Source organism: Lontra canadensis, unplaced genomic scaffold (assembly GCF_010015895.1).
Source record: "Lontra canadensis isolate GAN:19392208 unplaced genomic scaffold, GSC_riverotter_1.0 scaffold28, whole genome shotgun sequence".
Classification (NCBI taxonomy): domain Eukaryota; kingdom Metazoa; phylum Chordata; class Mammalia; order Carnivora; family Mustelidae; genus Lontra; species Lontra canadensis.
Window position 1 is genome coordinate 18420577 of NW_022631022.1, and position 19295 is coordinate 18439871.

Below are 19295 nucleotides of genomic sequence, written 5' to 3' on the forward strand. Positions count from 1 at the left end.
TTGGGTTAACTGGGGCTCCAAGAAAGAGAACAGAGAAAATGGAGGTCAGGAAATCGTAAAGGAGTCCATCAAAAACTTGCCCAGAGCTGGAGAACGTGAATTTCCAATTCGAAAGGGCAGGCCCTCAGCAAGGCATAGCACCATGGATTATCAGCACAAGGGGACAGAGCAGGTCCTACAGGCTTCCAGAAGGACACATCCCAGCTGGTGGGCACAAGATTGATGCCCCACCGGCCAGGGAGCACCCCCACACCAGCCCTGGAAGCAACAGCAAAGCAACGGCTTCAAAGGGAGGGCCCCCGTTAACGTTGTGGGGATGAGATCTCCCTCTGGAGTTCTATACCCAGCCCGACTGTCACAGGGAGGGGCGGCACCAGAGTCTTCAGACAGGTGGGTCTCTGGACACCCCTCCATGAACCTTCTCTGGAAAGTGTTGGAGGGCTGGTTCTGCCAAAGGAAAAGTGGAAACTAAGAAGGGGAAGATGTGGGATCCAGGAAGCAAGCAGTCCCAGCCCCAAGAGCTGAGTAACGGACCCCTGAGCATGGAGGTGGGCCATCCTCGTCTGGCAGCCGTCCAAATAAACCGGATGGGAGCAGGTGTGAAGGCTCAGGGAGAGATTCTCCAAGATAAGACTGACACAGTACTTCATGTGTTTACTTACATTGAGAGGACATTTACCCAACTCAGGGAGTGGGGAACTGAATTGATGATAAGCATAAAACACAAAAAACCAAGCCCCCTCTCCCACACCCAGATAAAGACAATTAACTCCAGAGAAAATAAGAGTTGTCAAAAAAGACAGTAAGAGCTCTGCAGAAAAAACAAAGAGGTCCATGAGGACAATTAATGAAGGAACCTTCTCTAGCTTTAGTGGTCTCAGAAGGGGCTGCTCCAATGAAGTGATGTTTAATGGAAGCCTGAAATGTTAGAAGGTTCCAACCACAGCAGGAGGGTCTGAGGGTGAGGGTGGGAAAGATCTTCACACTCTAGGCCAGGTGGAGACCGTGAGCTCCCCGGAGCATCTCAGAGGTGGTGCTGCCCTTGTGTGAGTGAGGTGGTGCAGGGGCTCTACAGAAGCGCAATGAAGTCCCTTCCACCAGGAAGCCCTCTGTGACTGACACTGAGGGCGCTGATTCTCCCCTCTGGTGTACTGAACTCTGGATGTGTGTGCGTCCAACCTCTCTAATGGACCCACCACATTCAGGATTTTCCCCCAGATTCTCCAGCGCAGTAATGACAGTGCCAGACAAGGCTTTGCCTGCAATGGGACAGAACTCAGACTTCGAGAACATTCTCTGAGTTGGGTATCAGATTGGGGTGTTTTGCAGGGGGCACACTGTGCTCACCAAGACTTCTGCAGCCTCGTTTGGGGACAGAGGAAACGGGGTGTGATGAGCTGTAACGAGGGCTCCCCAGGGATGTTTTCAGCCAAAGACGGTACCATTTGTCTTGGCCCAGCCAGGAGGGTAAGTTGAGTCCTGAGCAGAATTCAGCCAGGTACACAGACAGGAGGAGAAAGAAGGTTGCAGGAGAGGGACTGAGGGATTATGAATAGGCTTATGGTGTGGAGGGCAAAATTTTCCAGTCTATGAAGTGCTTTTGGGGGGTCTCCCATCTTTTGGTTTCTCCTTGTTTTGGCTCTCTTATTTTGGGCCTCTTTCTCCTCCTCATCGCCACTCCTCTGAGTCCTCCTGTGTGGGAAGAAAGGTCAGATACCCTCATCCTGGAGGCATATGTCCCTTCCACACAGTTAGCCTGGGGACAGTGGAGCCCAGAGGGAAGTGTCTTACCTGCCCCCCCCAACCCAGACATGCAGCACCAGTGCTGGGATTTCAAGCACTGTGGGAGGACACAGAGAATATTCTGGAAGGAATGGGGCCCTCAACCTCATCCCCTGCCTGTCGGGTGGGCAGTCTTGGGTAATGGAACTATCTTTGTGAGCCTGGGTATTTCAGAATCCCAGCCAGGGGAACTGAAGCCCGACCCGGTTCCTGTTCTGAGCTTTCTGCTATGGGGTTCAGAGCCTTGTTCCCCCCTCTGCCTGCTTCCCTGACCCCACCCCACCTGGCACGGCAGGGAGCCAAGTCTGGCGCCTGGGAGCCTTGGGACCTCTCTGGACATGTGTTTAGAGCAGCCTGGCCTCAGAGCCAGCAGGCAGGCCTGACACAGACGAAGAAGATGTGTTTTCTTACAAAAACAAGACAAACATCTTGGCTTCTTTCTGAGGGGTTGGAGCCTGGCGGGCTTTTCACACACTTTGGCCTTGTCAGCTTTTCACTGAAACACACCATCACCCACACAGACACATGGACACAAAGACACACACCTCTACACAGAGACACACCTCCTCCCCAAATACACACATAGTCTCATACCCGGACAAATGCAGAGATAACGCACAAAGACACAGTCTCACGCCTACACAAACATAACTCAGACTTTCACAAACACAGAAATTCACACACACAGTCTCACACCTACATCCACACAAACACACAAATTTACACACACACAGAAAAGTCACACACATGTGCTTACATGAGCACTCACATGGCCCCAGCTTGGAGAAAATTCCCCCTCCCTTTTTCTTTTGTTTGAAGTGCTGTCAAAAGTTTCCCACCTTCCATGAGATCCGATTCTTAGTCTTCGCTCCATAAAAATCCTTCCAGCCCCATCTTCCGTTGGGTCCTGTCCAGCTAGTGCTGTGTCTTTAAGGAAGTTGAAGCTGCTAAAAGTGAGTGAGAGAGAGGGAAAAAAAAAAAAAGAAAAAAATTGGCATCTTTTCCCCCTCAAGTTTCTGGTGTCACTTATGAAACACGGGTCCTTGTTGCAGAGAAGTAGTTGTTTTGCTAAAAGGAGGGAGTGTCCAGGCTGCCTGGGCTCCCTTCCTACAGCCTCCTCTCAGCAAGGCCCCAGGCATCCTGTCCGGGGAACAGCGGGCACGGGTGAGCAGCTTCAAAGTGGGGCAGGAACCAGGCTGCCCCTTCCTCCAGCCTCCTCGTCCTCTCTTGGGCACCCTTGGCCCTGCAGCCTGCCCTGGGCTGACTCTGTCTTTTGTTGCTCTCTGGTTCCATCTTAGAAGAGGATCCACTTGGCTAAGAAAGAGTAGTTTGAAGGTAAGCCAGCGGGAAAGCGGAGGGAGGCCTGCTGGGCACAGGGGCTGGACTGCCTGGTACTTTCCTGTCTGTTCAGGGTGCTTGGGACAATCCCTTGTTTGGATCTGTGCATGGGCGTCTGCCCCGCCAGCAACCGCAGCCCCGGAAATCCCAGCAGAATTTGGGCTGAGCCACTGGCCTCGCCCAAGCCAGCTGAGAGGTCCGGGCGGCGGGGGTTTATTTAGGCAGCTGCCTGGCTCATTTTGAACAGAACAGGCCACAAGTGTGATCCTGTAGAAAGAGTTCAGAATCCGCTGTGGTCAGAGCCTGTAGGAGCAGCAGGGGGGCGGTTGGGGTGGATGCGTGGTGTGCACTGCACAAGGGGCCTTGTCTGGGCCGGGGGCAAAGCATACCTATGGGGGGCTCCGATGGGAGGGACTGTGGCCAGGATGTGGGAGGGCAGGAGGGAGGTTCTGCGGAGTGCTGGGGGAGGGGGTGGCTGAAAACGGATTTCAAGTCATAAAGTCAGCTTGGAGCTGGCTGAGGCAGGGAGAGCTCTCTGCTTGGAGGAGGAGCTGAGGTTCTCTTCCGTCCGTCCCGTCTTCGCCTCTTCTGGCTGCATGAGCTCAGGCAAGTCCTGGCCCTTCTTTGGGCCTCAGTTTCCCTTTCTGTAGAATGGGCTACGGGCTAGGTGGTGCTGGGTCTTAGCTGGATTCTGTGGGGCAGGACCTTCTGATGGGGAAGAGCCCTGTCTGGCCGAGGTCCTAAGAGGGACGAGTGCCTTGCGTGGGTCCTCAGGGTCACTTTGGCGGCATGCCCTTCTCTGCAGGAGGTAGGATGCGGGAGCTACATCTGCTGTGCTGGGCAGTCCTCCTGGGCCTGGCACATGCCTGTCCTGAGCCCTGCGACTGCGGGGAGAAGTACGGCTTCCAGATCGCCGACTGCGCCTACCGTGACCTGGAGGCCGTGCCACCGGGCTTCCCGGCCAACGTGACCACGCTGAGCCTGTCCGCCAACCGGCTGCCGAGCTTGCCAGAGGGGGCCTTCCGGGAGGTGCCCCTGCTGCAGTCGCTGTGGCTGGCGCACAATGAGATCCGGGCGGTGGCGGCCGGCGCTCTGGCCCCTCTGGGCCACCTCAAGAGCCTGGACCTCAGCCACAACCTCATCTCTGACTTTGCCTGGAGCGACCTACACAACCTCAGCGCCCTCCAGTTGCTCAAGATGGACAGCAATGAGCTGACCTTCATCCCCCGGGACGCCTTCCGCAGTCTCCGCGTCCTGCGCTCACTGCAGCTCAACCACAACCGCCTGCACACGCTGGCCGAGGGCACCTTCACCCCGCTCACCGCGCTGTCCCACCTGCAGATCAATGACAACCCGTTCGACTGCACCTGCAGCATCATGTGGTTCAAGACGTGGGCCCTGAGCACAGCCGTGTCCATCCCAGAGCAGGACAACATCACGTGCATGTCGCCCCGGGTGCTCAAGGGCACCCCGCTGAGCCGCCTGCTGCCACTGCCCTGCTCCGCACCTTCCGTGCAGCTCACCTACCAGCCCAGCCAGGACGGCGCCGAGCTGCGGCCCGGCTTCGTGCTGGCCCTCCACTGCGACGTGGATGGCCAGCCGGCACCCCAGCTTCACTGGCACATCCAGACGCCTGGCGGCACCGTGGAGATCGCCAGCCCCAACGTGGCCGCCGATGGGCGTTCCCCGCCGAGCGCCCCGGTGCCCGGCAGCCGGCCACGCTTCCAGGCCTTCGCCAACGGCAGCCTGCTCATCCCCGACTTTGGCAAGCTGGAGGAGGGCACCTACAGCTGCCTGGCCACCAACGAGCTGGGCAGCGCCGAGAGCTCCGTGAACGTGGCGCTGGCCACGCCCGGCGAGGGCGGCGAGGACGCGCTGGGGCGCAGGTTCCATGGCAAAGCAGCCGAGGGGAAGGGGTGCTACACGGTGGACAATGAGGTGCAGCCCTCAGGTCCGGAGGACAACGTGGTCATCATCTACCTCAGTCGCGCTGGGGGGCCCGAGGCTGCAGCAGCAGGGGAAGGGGTCTCCGGGCAGCAGTCCCCCGGACTGCTCCTGCTGGGTCAGAGCCTCCTCCTGGCCTTCCTCACCTCCTTCTAGCCTTCCCCCATGCCCCCTCCCTGGGCAGGGCTGGAGCTCCGCCAGGGCTTCCCTGACTCCGTCCCCCGCGCCCCCGCAGATGTCCCCTGGAAGTGGCACAGGGGGCCTGAGGGGGGCAACTCCCAAAGCCTGCATGGGGGACTCCACGTCTTCCTACCTCCCTTCTCATCTCTTCTGGAACACTCGCCACCCCAACTTCTAAACTCGCTGGAAGCTAGTGACTAGAACAGAATCCGATTCCGTACTCACCAACTTTGGTGCTAAATGCTGCTAACCACACTGCTCACGCTCCCCTAGCAGGGCGATGCCTTAACCACCCGGGGAAGCCTCAACGGTGGCATTCCAGGCACTGGGACCAACGAGCTGGCAAAGGCCAGGGCACGCTGTTGGGGCTGGGAGCTCGGCAGGGAGGTACCCTGAAGCAGACAGGGCGCAGGAGAAAGGAATAAGGTCTTGGGGCAGTGGCTGGCATGGCTCTGGGCTCTTGGTGTCCCTCTTGAGCTCTTGCTGCCTTTTGGCATTCTCTTATGATTTGGGGGCTCAGGAATCTGTGCTCTCATCTCAGACAGGGCTAGAGGATCCAGGATGGCCTTCCTCTTTTCCCGCCCTGTACCCCTCCACCCTGGACACCCGTCCTGCCTTTCTCTCCAAGTATGCGTCTGTAGCCTGTCCCTCCAGAGAGGCTAGCCATCCCAGGGGGTGACTGAGAAATAAACAGCATTTCTGATGCTCTCTTGTGTCTGCCTGGTGTTTTGTCTGAATCTAGGACCCCTCCCTACCACCCCGTTGGGAAGAGGATAGGGAGCTGGAGAGTCAGGATGCCCAGGCTGCCGGTCCACCAGTGACGGGACCTATGAGACGCACACAGACTGGATAGCAGGCAACACAAGAGGGGTGGGCCCGTGGGCCAGGGGCTGGGCTGAATGGCAGTTGTACCCTCTCTTCAGGACAAATAGGGGTGTGGCCCTGATAACCATTACAGAAGCTTCCCTAGGGTCCTGGTGGCCCTGAGCCATGCTTCCTGCCAGCAGTGGGAAAGGGAACAGGGAATGGGAATACCCGTACTGTGGCCCCTCTTCCAGGTCCTGCTCCTGGAAGAGATGGTAGGAAATGGAGAGGAAATGGGGAGGGGGGCTGATAAGGCAAGATGGAGAGGGAAGAGAGAGGAGGAGATGGGGGTACAGGGCAAGGGAGAGAGAAAGACACAGAGACAGAGAATAAGAGAGCGTCTTCAAGGAGGAAGCCGGAGGAGATGAACAAAGCTTTCCAGGAAGAGGAAATGGTATTCCTGGAGGAAAGTCTGCCCTTGGGTCTTCCCCACATAGCAGGTGGACCAGTGCGGGGGTTGGAGGGTGAGGTCTTGGCAGCAACCTGCGGGTCTCTTAGTGTGGGGAGCAAGTACATGGAGTCAGAACCTGGAGACTGATGCCCATACCTGTGCCCAGCCAGAGATTTGTCTCCGTCCCCACCCCTTTCCAGACTGAAGGGTGCCACCCACAGGGACAAGAACCGCTCCCTCCCACCCCCATCCATGGGACAGGTTCTGTGGCCTCCCATGCTCTGTTCTCAGGACTGTTGAGCCCACCAAAATGGAGGCAGGGAGGCCAAGGAGACTGGAGTTGCAGCTGTGAGCCTTGGAGGATGGCCAGCTCCCCTTCCCCCTCCTCCTTGTCCCCAGGCAGCACCTCCCCCAACCCCCTCAGCAGCTCCAGACTCTGGCTGAGCTGATGTCACCAGCAACACATGTCAAGAGTATCTGCGCATCTGGTGGAAAGAGCAGGATGGAGCCAAGTCCCCTGTGCTGGGCTGCCTTGGGCAAATCACTGTCCATCTCTGGACTTTGGTTTCCTAAGAAAACAAGGGATGGGTAGGATGCTTAAGGATCCCATCGACTCTGATTATCTAAGGCTGGATATCCAAACTCAGCTTGGACCCCTGACTTCTCTGGCTCCATTCAGAGCAGAGCAGGCTTGTCTTCTGGAAGTGGGACCTGAGTCAGAGGCAGCTGGGGAACTGCTGTGCTCTGAATGAATTAGCAACTCCCCTGCTTGAAAGTCATCCATGGCTCCCCCGGCCCTCAGGGTGAAGCCCAAGTTCCCCAGCGAGCCATGCATCACCCCTCTGCATGATTCTTCCGTGCCTCTCTTGGACCTGTTAACTAATTGTTCCTTCAGTCATCTGTGATGTGTTACCCTCCACACCTTTATGTATGTCATTCCTTTGGTCTGGACACCCTTCCCCTCTTTTTCACTTGGCTAAGTCGGCTCAAGCGCCACCTCCTCCAGAAAGCCTTCCCGGCTGCTGTACCCTCTACCTCCCAGTGTGGATGAGGTCCCCTCCTCTGGCTCACATAGCCCTGTGTGTCCAGGGTCACGGCCTTATCGTACTCTACTTTGTCTGCTTCCTTGTTAAGGGCAGAGACCCGGTCCGCCTTCTCATCCCTGTGACCCTGCCAGTCACCAACATGGGGCCAGGAAGATATTTTTCAATGGACTGCAGTAGGATCAGAGCCTGTCCTCTTTGCCATCCTCGTGGGCAGCCTCAAAGGTGGGTGTGAGCTCCCTGGCCCCACCCCTTGCTTTATGTGTGTCTGAGGCTGGAGTGGTGACGCAGGAGGAGGGGCGAGGAGAAAGGCTGATCTCCACTAATTGTGTAGACATCAAGGCCCCATGGACCCAGATCTGTGGGGTGGCCACGTTTTCCCCACCTGCTCCCAGGCCCACAGTGGAGCCCACACCTTCAGTCATGCATCCCCCACCCCCGCGAGTCCCCAGCAAGGGAAGGGACCCCCTCCCACAGCTGTCCTTCCCCATTACATGATTGGTCTATTCCCTTTAGGACAGCTCTGCCCTGTGCCTCCCTACTGCCTCCACACCTTTATTCAGAATGCTCCCCATTTTCCTGAAAGTTCCCCTCCTCAAGTCCTGCCCATTCTTGACAACCCGGAAAAAGTTCTACCTCCAAAGCCAAAGTCCACATAGCTCAGGGGTGACGCCATAGGGTCCCCAGTCCCTCTATCCCCCAAAGGGATTCGGCTATTGGTCCCCTTCTGCCCTGCACCGTGTGGCCAGCCCCCCATGGGACCAGAATACCCCACCCCCCCAAGCCCCATGAATGCAGTGATTTACCAGTAGTTGGGGCAGTTTCCCCCCACGTACCCCACCCCCCGAGGAGGACTGTTTCTCAGGGACAAGTTTATTACAGAGAGCACACTAACCTCTTTCATAATATCTAAAGGCACAGCAATAGCAAAAATACCAGGCTCTCAAGTGTGGCCAGCTCCGTGTGGGGCCTGGCTGGAGCTATGACGTTGCTGCCCGGCAGGAGCCCATGGCTTCCTCCTGGGCTGCCTGGCAGGAGGGACGAGCCCCCCACCCCCAGAGGAGAGGGGGAAGGTGGAGGAGAGAGGAGGCTCTGTGTCTAGTTCCGTGGTGGTGACTCCAAGGCTCAGGTGAGGCTGAGCCGGATCATGAGGCTGGACTGGCCTGACTCACCCATGATGGTTCCGTGAGCAGAGCTTGGTGGCAGAGCCAGCACGGAGAGGGGACTGGAGGTGGCCGCCCCAGTTCTCCTGACGCCCTAGACCAAGGGCCTAAACCTCAGATTACTTCCTCCAGGGCCCTTGCATGCTTCCCAAGACCAAGGGGCCCTACTAGAGTCCTCTTGAGGGTTAGGTCGGAGCTCGGGCTGGGGACAGACCTGCACCCGACCACAGCGCCCCCTGGCGTCTGGGGCTGGCAGCCGATGATGAGCCCAGGGCCTCCTCAGGGGAGCCACAGTGACAGAGAGAGGCCAGGGAGACTGGGAGGATGCTGGGGAAGCTGGGAGGGAGTGCGCTGGGAGCGGGGGAGCACTTCAGCCCTGACAAGGACACAGCGGCTTCCCCACTCTCAGGGCTGGGCTCCATTGACCTAGGCCCCTGACAGAGCCTTCTTCCGGAAGGCCTGCAGGGCAGGATTGTGCAGAAGCGTGTAGGCCAGCCCCCAGCGGGCCCTTCCTTGGCGGGCCCTGGGCCCTGCTCCCCTGGCCATGGCGTCCTTGGTCTGCAGCAGCTGCATCCCTGAGAGAGAGAGACTTTCTGTGAGTCACTCAGCAAACACCAGGCCACGCCCCGCGAGCAGTCTGAAAATCCCAGAGGTAGGGCTGGGGAGGCTGGGGAGCCTGGGGCCCCAGGGGCCTGCTCACTGAGCAGGAGGTGGAGAGACGTGTGGGCTGTAGAGGGGTGTCTGTGAAGGCGCAAGATGTCATCCTGCAGGTAGGGACAGAAGGAGGGGAGAGGGCTGGAGGAAAGGCTGGGACAGCCAGCTCAGTGCCCCCCTCCCTGTTGCACACTTTCCTGGCAGTGAGGAAGAGGTAAGACCTCTCATTCGGTGTGTGAGAAGGCGAGGTGTATGCTCACTTGTGGAATGGGGAGAGGGAGACAGAGTATGTATGTGTGTATTGTGGACAAAAATTACCCTGAGAAGGACCAGGAAACTTCTCACTTCCTTTCTCCCACAGGTGGTGGAAGGAGAGGGGAAGTAAGCATTTTCCTGGCCCTCACTCCACAGTAGGTTGGACAGGCATCCCATGTGCTGGGAAGAGGTGCACCTCGTCCCTCAGAGAAGAGGGTGGTCTACATTCCTGCCCTCCCCCGTGGGAAGGTGCACCTTCTTCTTCCTGCCCCTGTCTGAGGCCATCCTGGGGGGCCCGGGGAAAACGAGGCCGCTGGTTCTGCAGAAGCAGGGCACAGAAAGCCGTGGTAGCCGGGTGCGACTGGCTGGCCTCGATCTTCAGGAAGCCGCAGTATGTGTGATAGCCTGGATGGGGAAGGGGGGTGGAGGACAGCAGTGCTGGGGGGAGGAGGGCCTGCCCCACCAGCCGCTAACACATGCACAGGGGGTGCCTCCCGGCACCAGAGCAGGCGGCACGTGCAAGACACATGGGCCTGCTGCCCATGCCCCCACTGTGTGGTCACAGACGGGCCCTGGGGCACAGTCCCACTTGGCCAAGGTCAGGGCCAGACCCTCCCTCGCTCTTTGTACAGCCCAAGCCGTTGTGGTTCCTGGCCCCTGCCCAGCGACCTTACCGGGGTCGAGAGTGGCTGCCCGAGGTGGCAGCAGGCTGAGATCCATCTGGCCAAGGTGGACAGCATTGTAGACAGCAGAGAGAAGCACACGCCAGGCAGCCACCATGGCGCCCACCAGCATGTTGATGAGAAAGAGAAAGAAGGTGGCTGCATAGAGCACTCGCCTGGGGGTGAGGAGAGGAAAGGTTGAGGCTGGCCCCCTCCCCCTACCACATGCAGACCCACCTCCTCAAGTCAGGGTCAGACCTGGATGAGGACAGCTACTGTGTGTTTATCGACCACCTACCATTTGTCGAGTGCACCTTCTAAGCACCCTGCCCTGTGCTGGGCCTGCTCTCTCAAGCCAGCTTCTCTGAACCACCCTGGGATATGGGTGTGGTGCTCCTTCTATAGTAGGGAAACCAGGGCCCAGAGAGATCAGGTGGCTTAACTAAGGCCATCCAGCTAGTCAGCGGCAGAACTGGGGCTTATGGTCTGGATCTTTCTGTCTCCCACCTCCCTCCTCTAGGTTCCTTGTCCACTGACTCTGAATCCCTCCTGGCACTGAGGTCCTCCCACTGCCCTTCCACCTAATATGGAAATAATGTTTCTATTAACCTCCTTCCTGCAAAGGGGGAGGCACATGGTTTTGGGGGGCACAGATGATCCAGAGGAGAGCAGGACTGACCCCCAAAGCAAGAAAGGCTCATAGAGTATTTCTGGCACTGTGACAGGTGAAGAGAGAGATTCCGGAGTAAGCTGGGCCACTGTTCCCTTTCCGTTTGGGTAAGGCAAACTCTCCCACTCCCCACTGGGCTTCCCAAGAGAGAAAAGGGACAGATGACAGTGGAGGGAGAAGGACCCAAGAAAGACACCAAAGGAAGAGGCTGAAGTCCTAAGGGGACCACAAACCCAGGATCCTCACCTGTTAGTAAGCTCTGGGTATCCATGGTGAGTCTCCAGGAAGACCCAGTGGGCTGCCATTTTCTGTAGGACCACAGCCAGGGCCAAGGTCAGCCAGAAGGGCCTGCAGGTGGGGCGGGGAGGTTGTCACTATTAGTAGCTCTCTGGGAAGTGGTCCCAGAGCCCTCAGCTCCTTGCCTCTCTCACCACGAGGACTCCAGGGATCGGAGAAGCAAGAGGTTCCTGCCATGGAGCACAGGCATGAACACCAGGAAGGCAAGGGTCGTGGTCCCCAGGAAGAAGACGATCTGCTGCACCAAGAGTCCTGCAGTTTGGGAAGGCACAGAGGGATGGACATCAGGCTCCACAGGACCCAGCCGCCCCTGGCACTCAGGAACCCAAGGGCTTAGGGATGACGCAAACCTGGTAGAGATCCCTGCTCTGCCACTGCCTAGCTGTGCCAGCTGGAGCAAGTTACTCTACCTCCCTGAACTCCCATTCTTCCTCTACCTCAGAAGGCTTTTTGGGACAATCCAATATAGGATTTTTGGGATGATCCCCAATTCTGGGGCCAGGTTCTGTCTGCAGCAACTCTTTGAAAACAAAGTGCTCTGTAAATGTGATTTCCCCCCAGTTGCCCCTGAATCCTTGGAGATAAGATTGCATTTTAAATTAATGTTTGCCTTCCTACTGGCCAGAGCCTGGCACACAGTTATCACCAGAAAGCCGTCTATTGAAACAACTGGCTAGTTGTTTACACGATGTAATGTGTACAAAAGAGCTTAGGAGGTATAAAATCTACCAAGGTGAAGAATTACAACTTTTGGGCTGGTCATTCCTCTTCTCCTTTATCATTCTTCTCCTCCTCACCCAGGGAGTGAGGACTGAAGGAACCGTCAGGAAGGGGAAACTGACCCCAGCCCCCTCACATCTCAGAAGGTTTTATTCACTGTACCACCCCTGGGAAGACTCAGAAACTTGGAGGTAGGAGGGGTTGCGGAAATTAATCTAACCTAACTCCCTCAGGGCAGGACCCCCTTTGCAGCCCCAACAATGACCACAGATGTACCCCTGGTGAAAGAGATCTCGCTAACTTAAAGGCAGCCCGTTGGAGTATAACACTCTCTTCTATAAGCAGGAATACGCCTCCTTGAACTTTCCACCTTGCAACCCTGTGTGACACCCTCTGTGTCAATGGCTGGTGGCCCTTAGGGGCTATCCTCATTGGAGGGGTATCTTTCCCCAGGGGCTTCTGCACTACCCCTCCTCCCTGAACCTGAGCAAGCCTCCTGAAGGGAGAGAAGGCAAGGTGGGTGCCTCTTCTTACTCCCACCCCAGGGTTTGCCCCAGCACAGGTGGACACCAAGGGGCAGCCAAGACCTGCTGAGCGCTCTCTCCTCCCCAACTGGGGCCAGATTCTGGGGCCAGCTGAAGCCAGGTGGGGTGACAAGGGGGGCTCACCGAGGCAGGTAAAGGCAGTCTGGTAGGCACTGAAGCTCATCCAACAGCATACGGCCTGGCGGGAGAGGTGGGCACCCTGGGGTAGGGGGCCCAGCTCCAGGGCAGCCCCTCGGTACAGAGCTTGCAGGTTGGCCCTGGTTGGGGAATTGGGGGTGGGGTGGGGAGGAAGGCAGAGATCTCAAGGACCACACATACTCCCCAGGTTCCTCCTCTGGTGGAACCCCCTGTCTGCTTACAACATGTGGCCATGAACAGGAAAGCCAAGGGCTGTGGGAGCCCTGCAGAGGTTACTAACCTGGCCCGGGAAGTCAGGGAGGGCTTCCTGGAGGAGGTGGGATCTGTGTAGCATCTTAAGGGATGAATAAGAGGAAGTTTCAGAGCAAAGCAAGGGGCAAGGCCGAGATCAAGGGAGACAAGTTCAGGCAGAAGGCTCTGACCTGAGCCAAGTCAGAAAAGCAAGGACATAACAGTAGGAATGGAAAGGACTCGCAGATTGGCCACCAGAGCAGGAAGCAAGGTTCCAGGCATGCAGAGGCCTGGGGGCCTGAGTGCCAGCCAAAGAAGGACCAACCCTGTGGGAAGAGATCCCTGAGCAAAAACCCTGAGGCCTGCCCTGACATTGCTCCCCTTCCCACGCACCCTGCTCACAACTAGAACCTTCTCTCCCTCTTCAATTCCGACTCAGCTCTGTCTCGCTCCCCGCTAAAGGGCAAACGAGGCTGTTTGGCCTTCAGTGGCCCATCACAGCCCCTTCAACGCCCCAGCCCCGGCTGGGTCACCGCCACAGCCACCCTGGCATGTGGCAGCCTCACCCCTCGCTGCTGCTCCTTACACGGTCCCTCCCACCCATAGCACCCTCCCCCACCCTCAGCTCTTGCCTCTTCTTCCGATCCCAGGTGGAGGGCTGGCTTTCCAGGCTGCCTTCCCCATTGAATCAGTCCACCCAGGTAGTCCCTTCTCAGAGGTCCAAGTCCACACCCCCGCCCTGGTCAGCCGAGCCCTGTATCACTCCCACCAGACTGGAAGGCCCCACCTTCTCCACCCACCACAGGGCCACTGTGGGCGGGGGGCCGGGTAGGGGGGGCATAGGGACAACCTGGGCCCGCAGTGACTCTCCCTCTGTCCAGCCCCAGGCCCGGCCCCCCCCAGGCCTCCTGGCTCCGGGCCCACGCACCTCTCCCCCACACCTGCACGGGGCATCAGACCCTGCCACTGACCTGTGTGTCACCAGCGAGCGGATCAGCATGAGGGAGGTGAGCGAGAAGGACAGGACCAATGCCGAGATGTAGCAAACTGGAGGGGGAGAGGGAGCGAAGTGGGAGGTGGGAGCCCCTGAACTAGCCCCCAGGGTGGGTGCCCAGGTGGGAGTTACCCCTGCCACCTCCCCCTGCCTGCCTCGTTCTCGTGTAACTCAGCCATCTCAACCCTCCCCTCCTGCCCAGTGACATGGTGGCCGGGACAGGGAGAGGACAACTCAGATCTGCAGACCTGGTCTCCTCCCTTGTCTTGCTGCTCCCATGGCTGTGTGATCCCCAGAGAGACACCATCCAACCTGGCAACCGCCTCTGTCTCCTCGCCTTCCTGGCCATATGGCCTCAGGGGGCCCCTTGGTCTTCCAGCCTTGACTTGCTCACGTGGGCTGCCCATCCCCCAGCATGACATGGGCCATAAAACCCCATGGGCTGTGAGTGCACATCAGTGTGCCCTGTGTCCATCAGAAGGAGGGAGGTGACTGCTGCTACCCATCTCCTCTGGTTGGGCCCCTCCTGCCCAACTCCCCCCTGCCCCCATCCCCCCAGCCATACCCACACTTAAGAATTTGCTCACAATGTACAGGGAGTTGTGAGCAGAAAGGCCCAGCGGGGATTTGAGGCTTCAGCTCGCCTGCCTGCCCTCCATCCACACCCCGCCTCAGTCCATTTGCTTACAACAATCTCATCAAAGAAGAGGCACTAGGCCCACCAGGAAGCCGAGGCTCAGCGAGAGAGCCTGACCCTCCAGTCACACTGCTGGCAAGTGAAGGGCTGAGACCTGTGACTATTTCCAAACCGACCCAGACTCAGCCCCGGGTGCCTGGCCCCTGATCTCATCGGTCATGCCAGGGGAGTACTGCCAGGGCCGGCGTCCCATGCAGAGACTCAGGAGTGGGTGCAAACCCACATGGAGTCCCACGTAGCCTCAGTGCCAGAGAGGGATCTCGCACTGGCAGCACAGCAGGGACACCGGGAGCTGTGAAAACCCCTCGCGGCCCCGGGGGCATCCTAGGCCAATTCAATCAGATTTTCTGGGTGTAGAACCCAGTCCCTGGCTTTTGTAGTTTTGTGTGCGGCCTTAGGGTTAAAGGCCATTGTTGTGGGGGAGGGGGGCTTTCCCAAGGCAGAGCCTTCATGATGCATTTCAACCAGCAATTGACTGAAATCAACCAACCCACCCGCAGGTCTGGAGCGCCTGCTACAGTGGTTCTCAGAGCTAGGCTCGCATGGGGATCCCCAGGCCGGCTTGTTCCATCATAGGGACGGGGTTGGCATTTCTGGAGTCCAGCGCAGCTCGAGCCTCCGGATTTTAAAGAAGTTACCAGGCCCTTCTCAGGTGCAGCCAGGGTCGAGAACAATGCTACAGAAGAGAGCACTGGACGTGTGCAGCTCTGCTCAGCCCCGCCTGCCCTTTGGGAGCCCCCCCTCAGTGCCGGGAGGAGGTTGTTCTGGTCTTTTCCTGCCAGGCAAGGAGCCCGCCTGCTGACCCTGCGCAGGTGAGTGAAGGGGTTAACACAGCGTGGAGGGAGAGCAAGCCCCCTCGGGCCAGCTAGGCTTTTGATCTTTATCCATCTACCTCCTGCTCCTCTCTCCCTAATTGGTTCCAAACTTGGGTCTCTCCAAACCCTGGTACCCATAAAATCTTCCTGCTCTTTGCTTCCTCTGGAACCCTGCTTGGTAGACAGATCTGCCTTCCCACAGGGGATGGAGGGCCTCAGGGACAAGGCTGCCTTTGCAACTTCGACACCTGTTTTGCGGTAGAGAGACTGAAGTCCAGAGAAGTGAGTGACTTGCCCAAGGTCACACAGCTTATAAGTGATGGAGCAGGAGTTTTCATCTAGTTCTAACCTAGTCTGCTCTCTATGAGTGATGCCAGGTTTGTGGTCCAGGTGCCCAGCGGGCAGCCTCAAACAGGCTCTCAGAGTTCAGAAGACATTACTCCTTAAGCCAAGGACTCACCAAGGGCCCCTGGGCCCAGATGTAATCTCAGTTCCAACCTTGGTTTGCTGAGCAGCTTTGGGTATAGCTCTAACCCTCCTGGGCCTCAGTTTTCCTCATCTGTGGACTAGGAGAGTAAACACTGCTCTGTTTGGCCCCCCCAAAACGGGGAAGATCCAAAGCGGAGGCCTTGAGGCTTGGAAACCTGCCTGGGGTGGGGGATAAAAGCAAAGCCCAGCCTCCCAGACAGGTCCTTTCCTGCCTCTAAGCCTCCATTTCCTGTTCTGGAAGATGAGGACTGATGAGGCAGACCTAACAGGGCTGGCTGCTGTGAGCAGGGAGCCAACCCTGAATTCGGGCTAAGGTGGACCATGTGGGCTCCTGCCTGTGGTCCGTCTTGTGGCCAACTTCAAGAATCTCCCGGGGGCTCCCAAGTCAGCAGAGGCCGCCGGCCCCAGGATTCCTGACCACCAGGCTTTGTCTGAAGGTGGTAGAGAGAGACCCAGCAAGGTGGTCAGGAGGCCGTGTTCCTCCCTTTGCTCCACTCTTCCCTGGTGAATGACCCCAAGGCAATCCTTCCCCATGTGTCAGGTGTGGACACTTCTCAGCCTCTTCCACAGGGGCTATTGGGAGGGCCTGGGAGGTGGTGTAGGCTTAGCCAGACTAAGGGCTGAAAGAGACATCAGACCCCAGAAGGGAAGGCTGGTATGGTCCCCTGGCCAGGGGGGCAGAGGGCTCATTGTCAAGGGAGGGAAGGAGAATGTACAGGGATTGGGGAAGAGGAAGCATCACCACACTCAACCCCACCCACCGGCCATGGCAATTAGCTCAGAATCTGGCCCAGTGTCCCACATCACTGCCTCCTTCCTCCTCTCCCCTCAGCTCTCGAGGCCTTGCCTGTCTCCCAGCTGGGAGAGCGGAGCAAAGACACTGGAGCTGGGGGTGGGAGACACCCCATGAGCTGCGGGGCTGCTCAGATGAATCCTTCAGGTCTCAGAGACCCGGAACCAGAAGCCACAACCACCCCAGTTTGGAAGGGAGGCAGCTGAGACCCAGAGAGAAAGGAAGGAATCTGCCCGTGTCCAGGACGCATGTCCCTGGAAGGCTGGTTCCCACTGGGCACCATCCAGGACTCCTGGGAGGCCTCACCTTCCAGAGCCCACAGGTGATGCTTCACGAGCCCCACCACCTCCTGCCTGTCCTCTGAGAGCACGAGCCCGAAGCCGGCCAGTAGGTAGGAGACGTCCGTGTTGATACCCGCCCTCACCTTCTGGATGGTGGGTACCACGCCCACCAGCAGCAGCAGGACCACCTGGAAGATCCCCACAAGGAAGGTGCTAGGGCCTGGGTGTGCTCACACAGGGCCCACATCCCAGATGAAGCATTTCCTCAGCTCACAGGGAAACTTCAGGGCAGAAACTCCGGCCCCACACAGGCCACACCCCCATGCCCTGCACCCATCAGTGTTCTTGTCGCCGAAGCTGTGTCTCACCAGCACGTTGCCTAACAGTCCTAAGAGACCACAGCTGTGCTTCCAAACGGCACAGCTCTCTGCCTACCTATCAGTCCTGTCTTTATTGAAGCTGCGGAATATAACATTTCCAATTTCCCACGTTGGCAAAAGCCAAGTATCCTATAGACAATCTCACGCATTGAAGCTAGATAGACCTGGGCTCATATCTTGGCTACCTTGAGACCTTAGCTGGAGGAACTTGGCTGAGTCAAAGTCACCTCTCTGAGCCTCAGTTTCCCCTATGTGCAAAGTGGAGAAAAATCACACCCACCTCCCAGGATTTGGGCTTTCCGGTTTTCTGGGGGAGGCAATGGAGGGGAGGATTTCTCAAACACGTATTATTTACAAACTACCCAAATCTGCCTAAATCTTCCCAAACTGCTCAGAGAGGAAAGCAATTCTATTTCTTCTATTTCACAGCTGAGCTAATGGGTTCAGAGATGTTGAGTAACTTGCCCAGGGTCACACAGGAGGTAAATAACGGAGCAAGGGTTTAGACCCAGGCTTGGCAGTTGGGGGCAGGGGTTCAGAGACAAATGGCACGACAGGGGCAGGACCTACCTGGTAGATGGCTGTCCCTGTCAAGGTGGCTGAAAGCACCAGCTTCAGAGGGAGTCGGAATCCTGCAGTCCCCAGAAGGAGGGATGTGGTAAGCCCCAGCCTCCCCTGCCCCCAGGCCCGGGGGCCTCTTCCCTCCCAAAGGGCCCAGGTAAAGGGCTAGGTCTTGCAGGACCCCAGACCACCAAAGCCAATCCAGGGGCTTCCCTTTGTCCCCAGCTGGGGCTGTTCCTCCAGACCAGGTTCTGGGGGACGGGAGCTGGACTTCTGTGGCAGCTGTTCCGTGCAAGGCATGGGTGAGGTCACCTGCCATTCTTAACCTCAGCTCCCCACTCCGTACCTCGCTGTGGAGTATAGATGTAGTTTCTGTAACAGATCCAGGCCCAGGATCGGAAGCCCTGCTTGGAGGTGTGGGAGCTGCAGAAAGACAGAGGCAGCCAGGCGCCCTCAGGAGAAACCCCAGCCCTGAGCCCAAGCCCCAGTTTGGTTTCTTCCTCACTGTGCCCCACCTGCTCCCCAAACTAGCCTGCCAGCCAGCCCTGCTCACTGGCCCAGAGGGGGTGCCTGGGACCTCACCTGCTTCGCAGCTTCTTCCGGCAAAGGAGGGCCCTCAGATATTCCTCACAGTAGCGGCTTGGCAGCCCCTGTGGAGACAGACGGACGAGCAGATGAGACCTGCATGGAACCATCCAGGGGACCCTGGCTCAGGGTGCCACAGTGGGCACATGGGGCTTGAGAAAAACCTCTTGGCTGTGGCGGGGTGCCGAGAAGGGCCAGCCTGTGGGGATGAGGTCCATCCCTCCCCCCCCCACAAAAGCTGCCCTTTCTCCTCCACAACTAGGAGACAAACCATTCTCTTAAGAACACTCCGCACTGAGCGGTTTGTCCTAAAGGCTATCTCCAACTCTCTCCTGCTTTACTCTGTCCCATCTGTTCACTGCTTCCCCCCTGGCCTCTGCTGGCTGAGACTGGGGCAAAAGGGAGCCTAGGTCCCATGCACACATCCCCAAGCAGGACACAGGACGGGGTCATTCCAGGCCACACACCCCAGGCCTCACCTGCTACTCCGGGGAGATCACAAGCGCTACAGGATTTGTCTAAACCACATCACAAGGGCGATGGGATTTGTCTAAACCACCTTCCATGGGGCATCTGGGTGGCTCAGTCATTAAGCATCTGTCTTCAGCTTAGGTCATGATCCCAGCGTCCTGGGATCGAGCCCCGCATCTGGCTGCTTGCTCAGCAGGGAGTCTGCTTCTCCCTCTCCCACTCCCCCTGCTTGTGTTCCCTCTCTCCCTGTCTCTCTGTCAAATAAATAAATAAAATCTAAAAAACAAACAAAAAAACCCCAAACACACATTCCAGGCCATTAGCCGCCTGCCAAGTGCAGAGGGCTGTGGTA

At 57.8% G+C, this 19295-nt stretch overlaps 2 protein-coding genes across 5 annotated transcripts in view; one reads left to right on the forward strand and one right to left on the reverse strand.

The window, feature by feature from the left end:
* The first annotated feature begins 3008 nt into the window (after positions 1-3008).
* On the forward strand, positions 3009-5952 carry ISLR (immunoglobulin superfamily containing leucine rich repeat). Of its 4 annotated transcripts, none has more exons than XM_032865033.1 (2): positions 3009-3117; positions 3926-5952. In XM_032865033.1, the coding sequence occupies exon 2, from the start codon at positions 3934-3936 to the stop codon at positions 5218-5220; it is 1287 nt and encodes a 428-aa protein (XP_032720924.1). In that variant the 5' UTR covers positions 3009-3117; positions 3926-3933; the 3' UTR covers positions 5221-5952. The 4 variants fall into 4 exon arrangements, with proteins under 4 accessions (XP_032720924.1, XP_032720926.1, XP_032720925.1 ...); XM_032865035.1 differs by lacking the exon at positions 3009-3117 and adding an exon at positions 3357-3415; XM_032865034.1 differs by lacking the exon at positions 3009-3117 and adding an exon at positions 3386-3425.
* Positions 5953-9000: 3048 nt separating this feature from the next.
* STRA6 (signaling receptor and transporter of retinol STRA6) overlaps positions 9001-19295 on the reverse strand; it is a 33967-nt gene continuing 23672 nt past the window's right edge. The window contains exons 9-19 of the mRNA XM_032865036.1: positions 18470-18537; positions 18234-18310; positions 17897-17958; positions 16972-17134; positions 13849-13924; positions 12632-12765; positions 11378-11495; positions 11193-11294; positions 10289-10452; positions 9870-10019; positions 9001-9280 (exon numbers count right to left, since the gene is read on the reverse strand). Of these exons, the coding sequence (XP_032720927.1) occupies positions 9132-9280; positions 9870-10019; positions 10289-10452; positions 11193-11294; positions 11378-11495; positions 12632-12765; positions 13849-13924; positions 16972-17134; positions 17897-17958; positions 18234-18310; positions 18470-18537 (1263 nt within the window). The 3' untranslated portion in view covers positions 9001-9131. The remainder of the gene's footprint in view (positions 9281-9869; positions 10020-10288; positions 10453-11192; positions 11295-11377; positions 11496-12631; positions 12766-13848; positions 13925-16971; positions 17135-17896; positions 17959-18233; positions 18311-18469; positions 18538-19295) is intronic.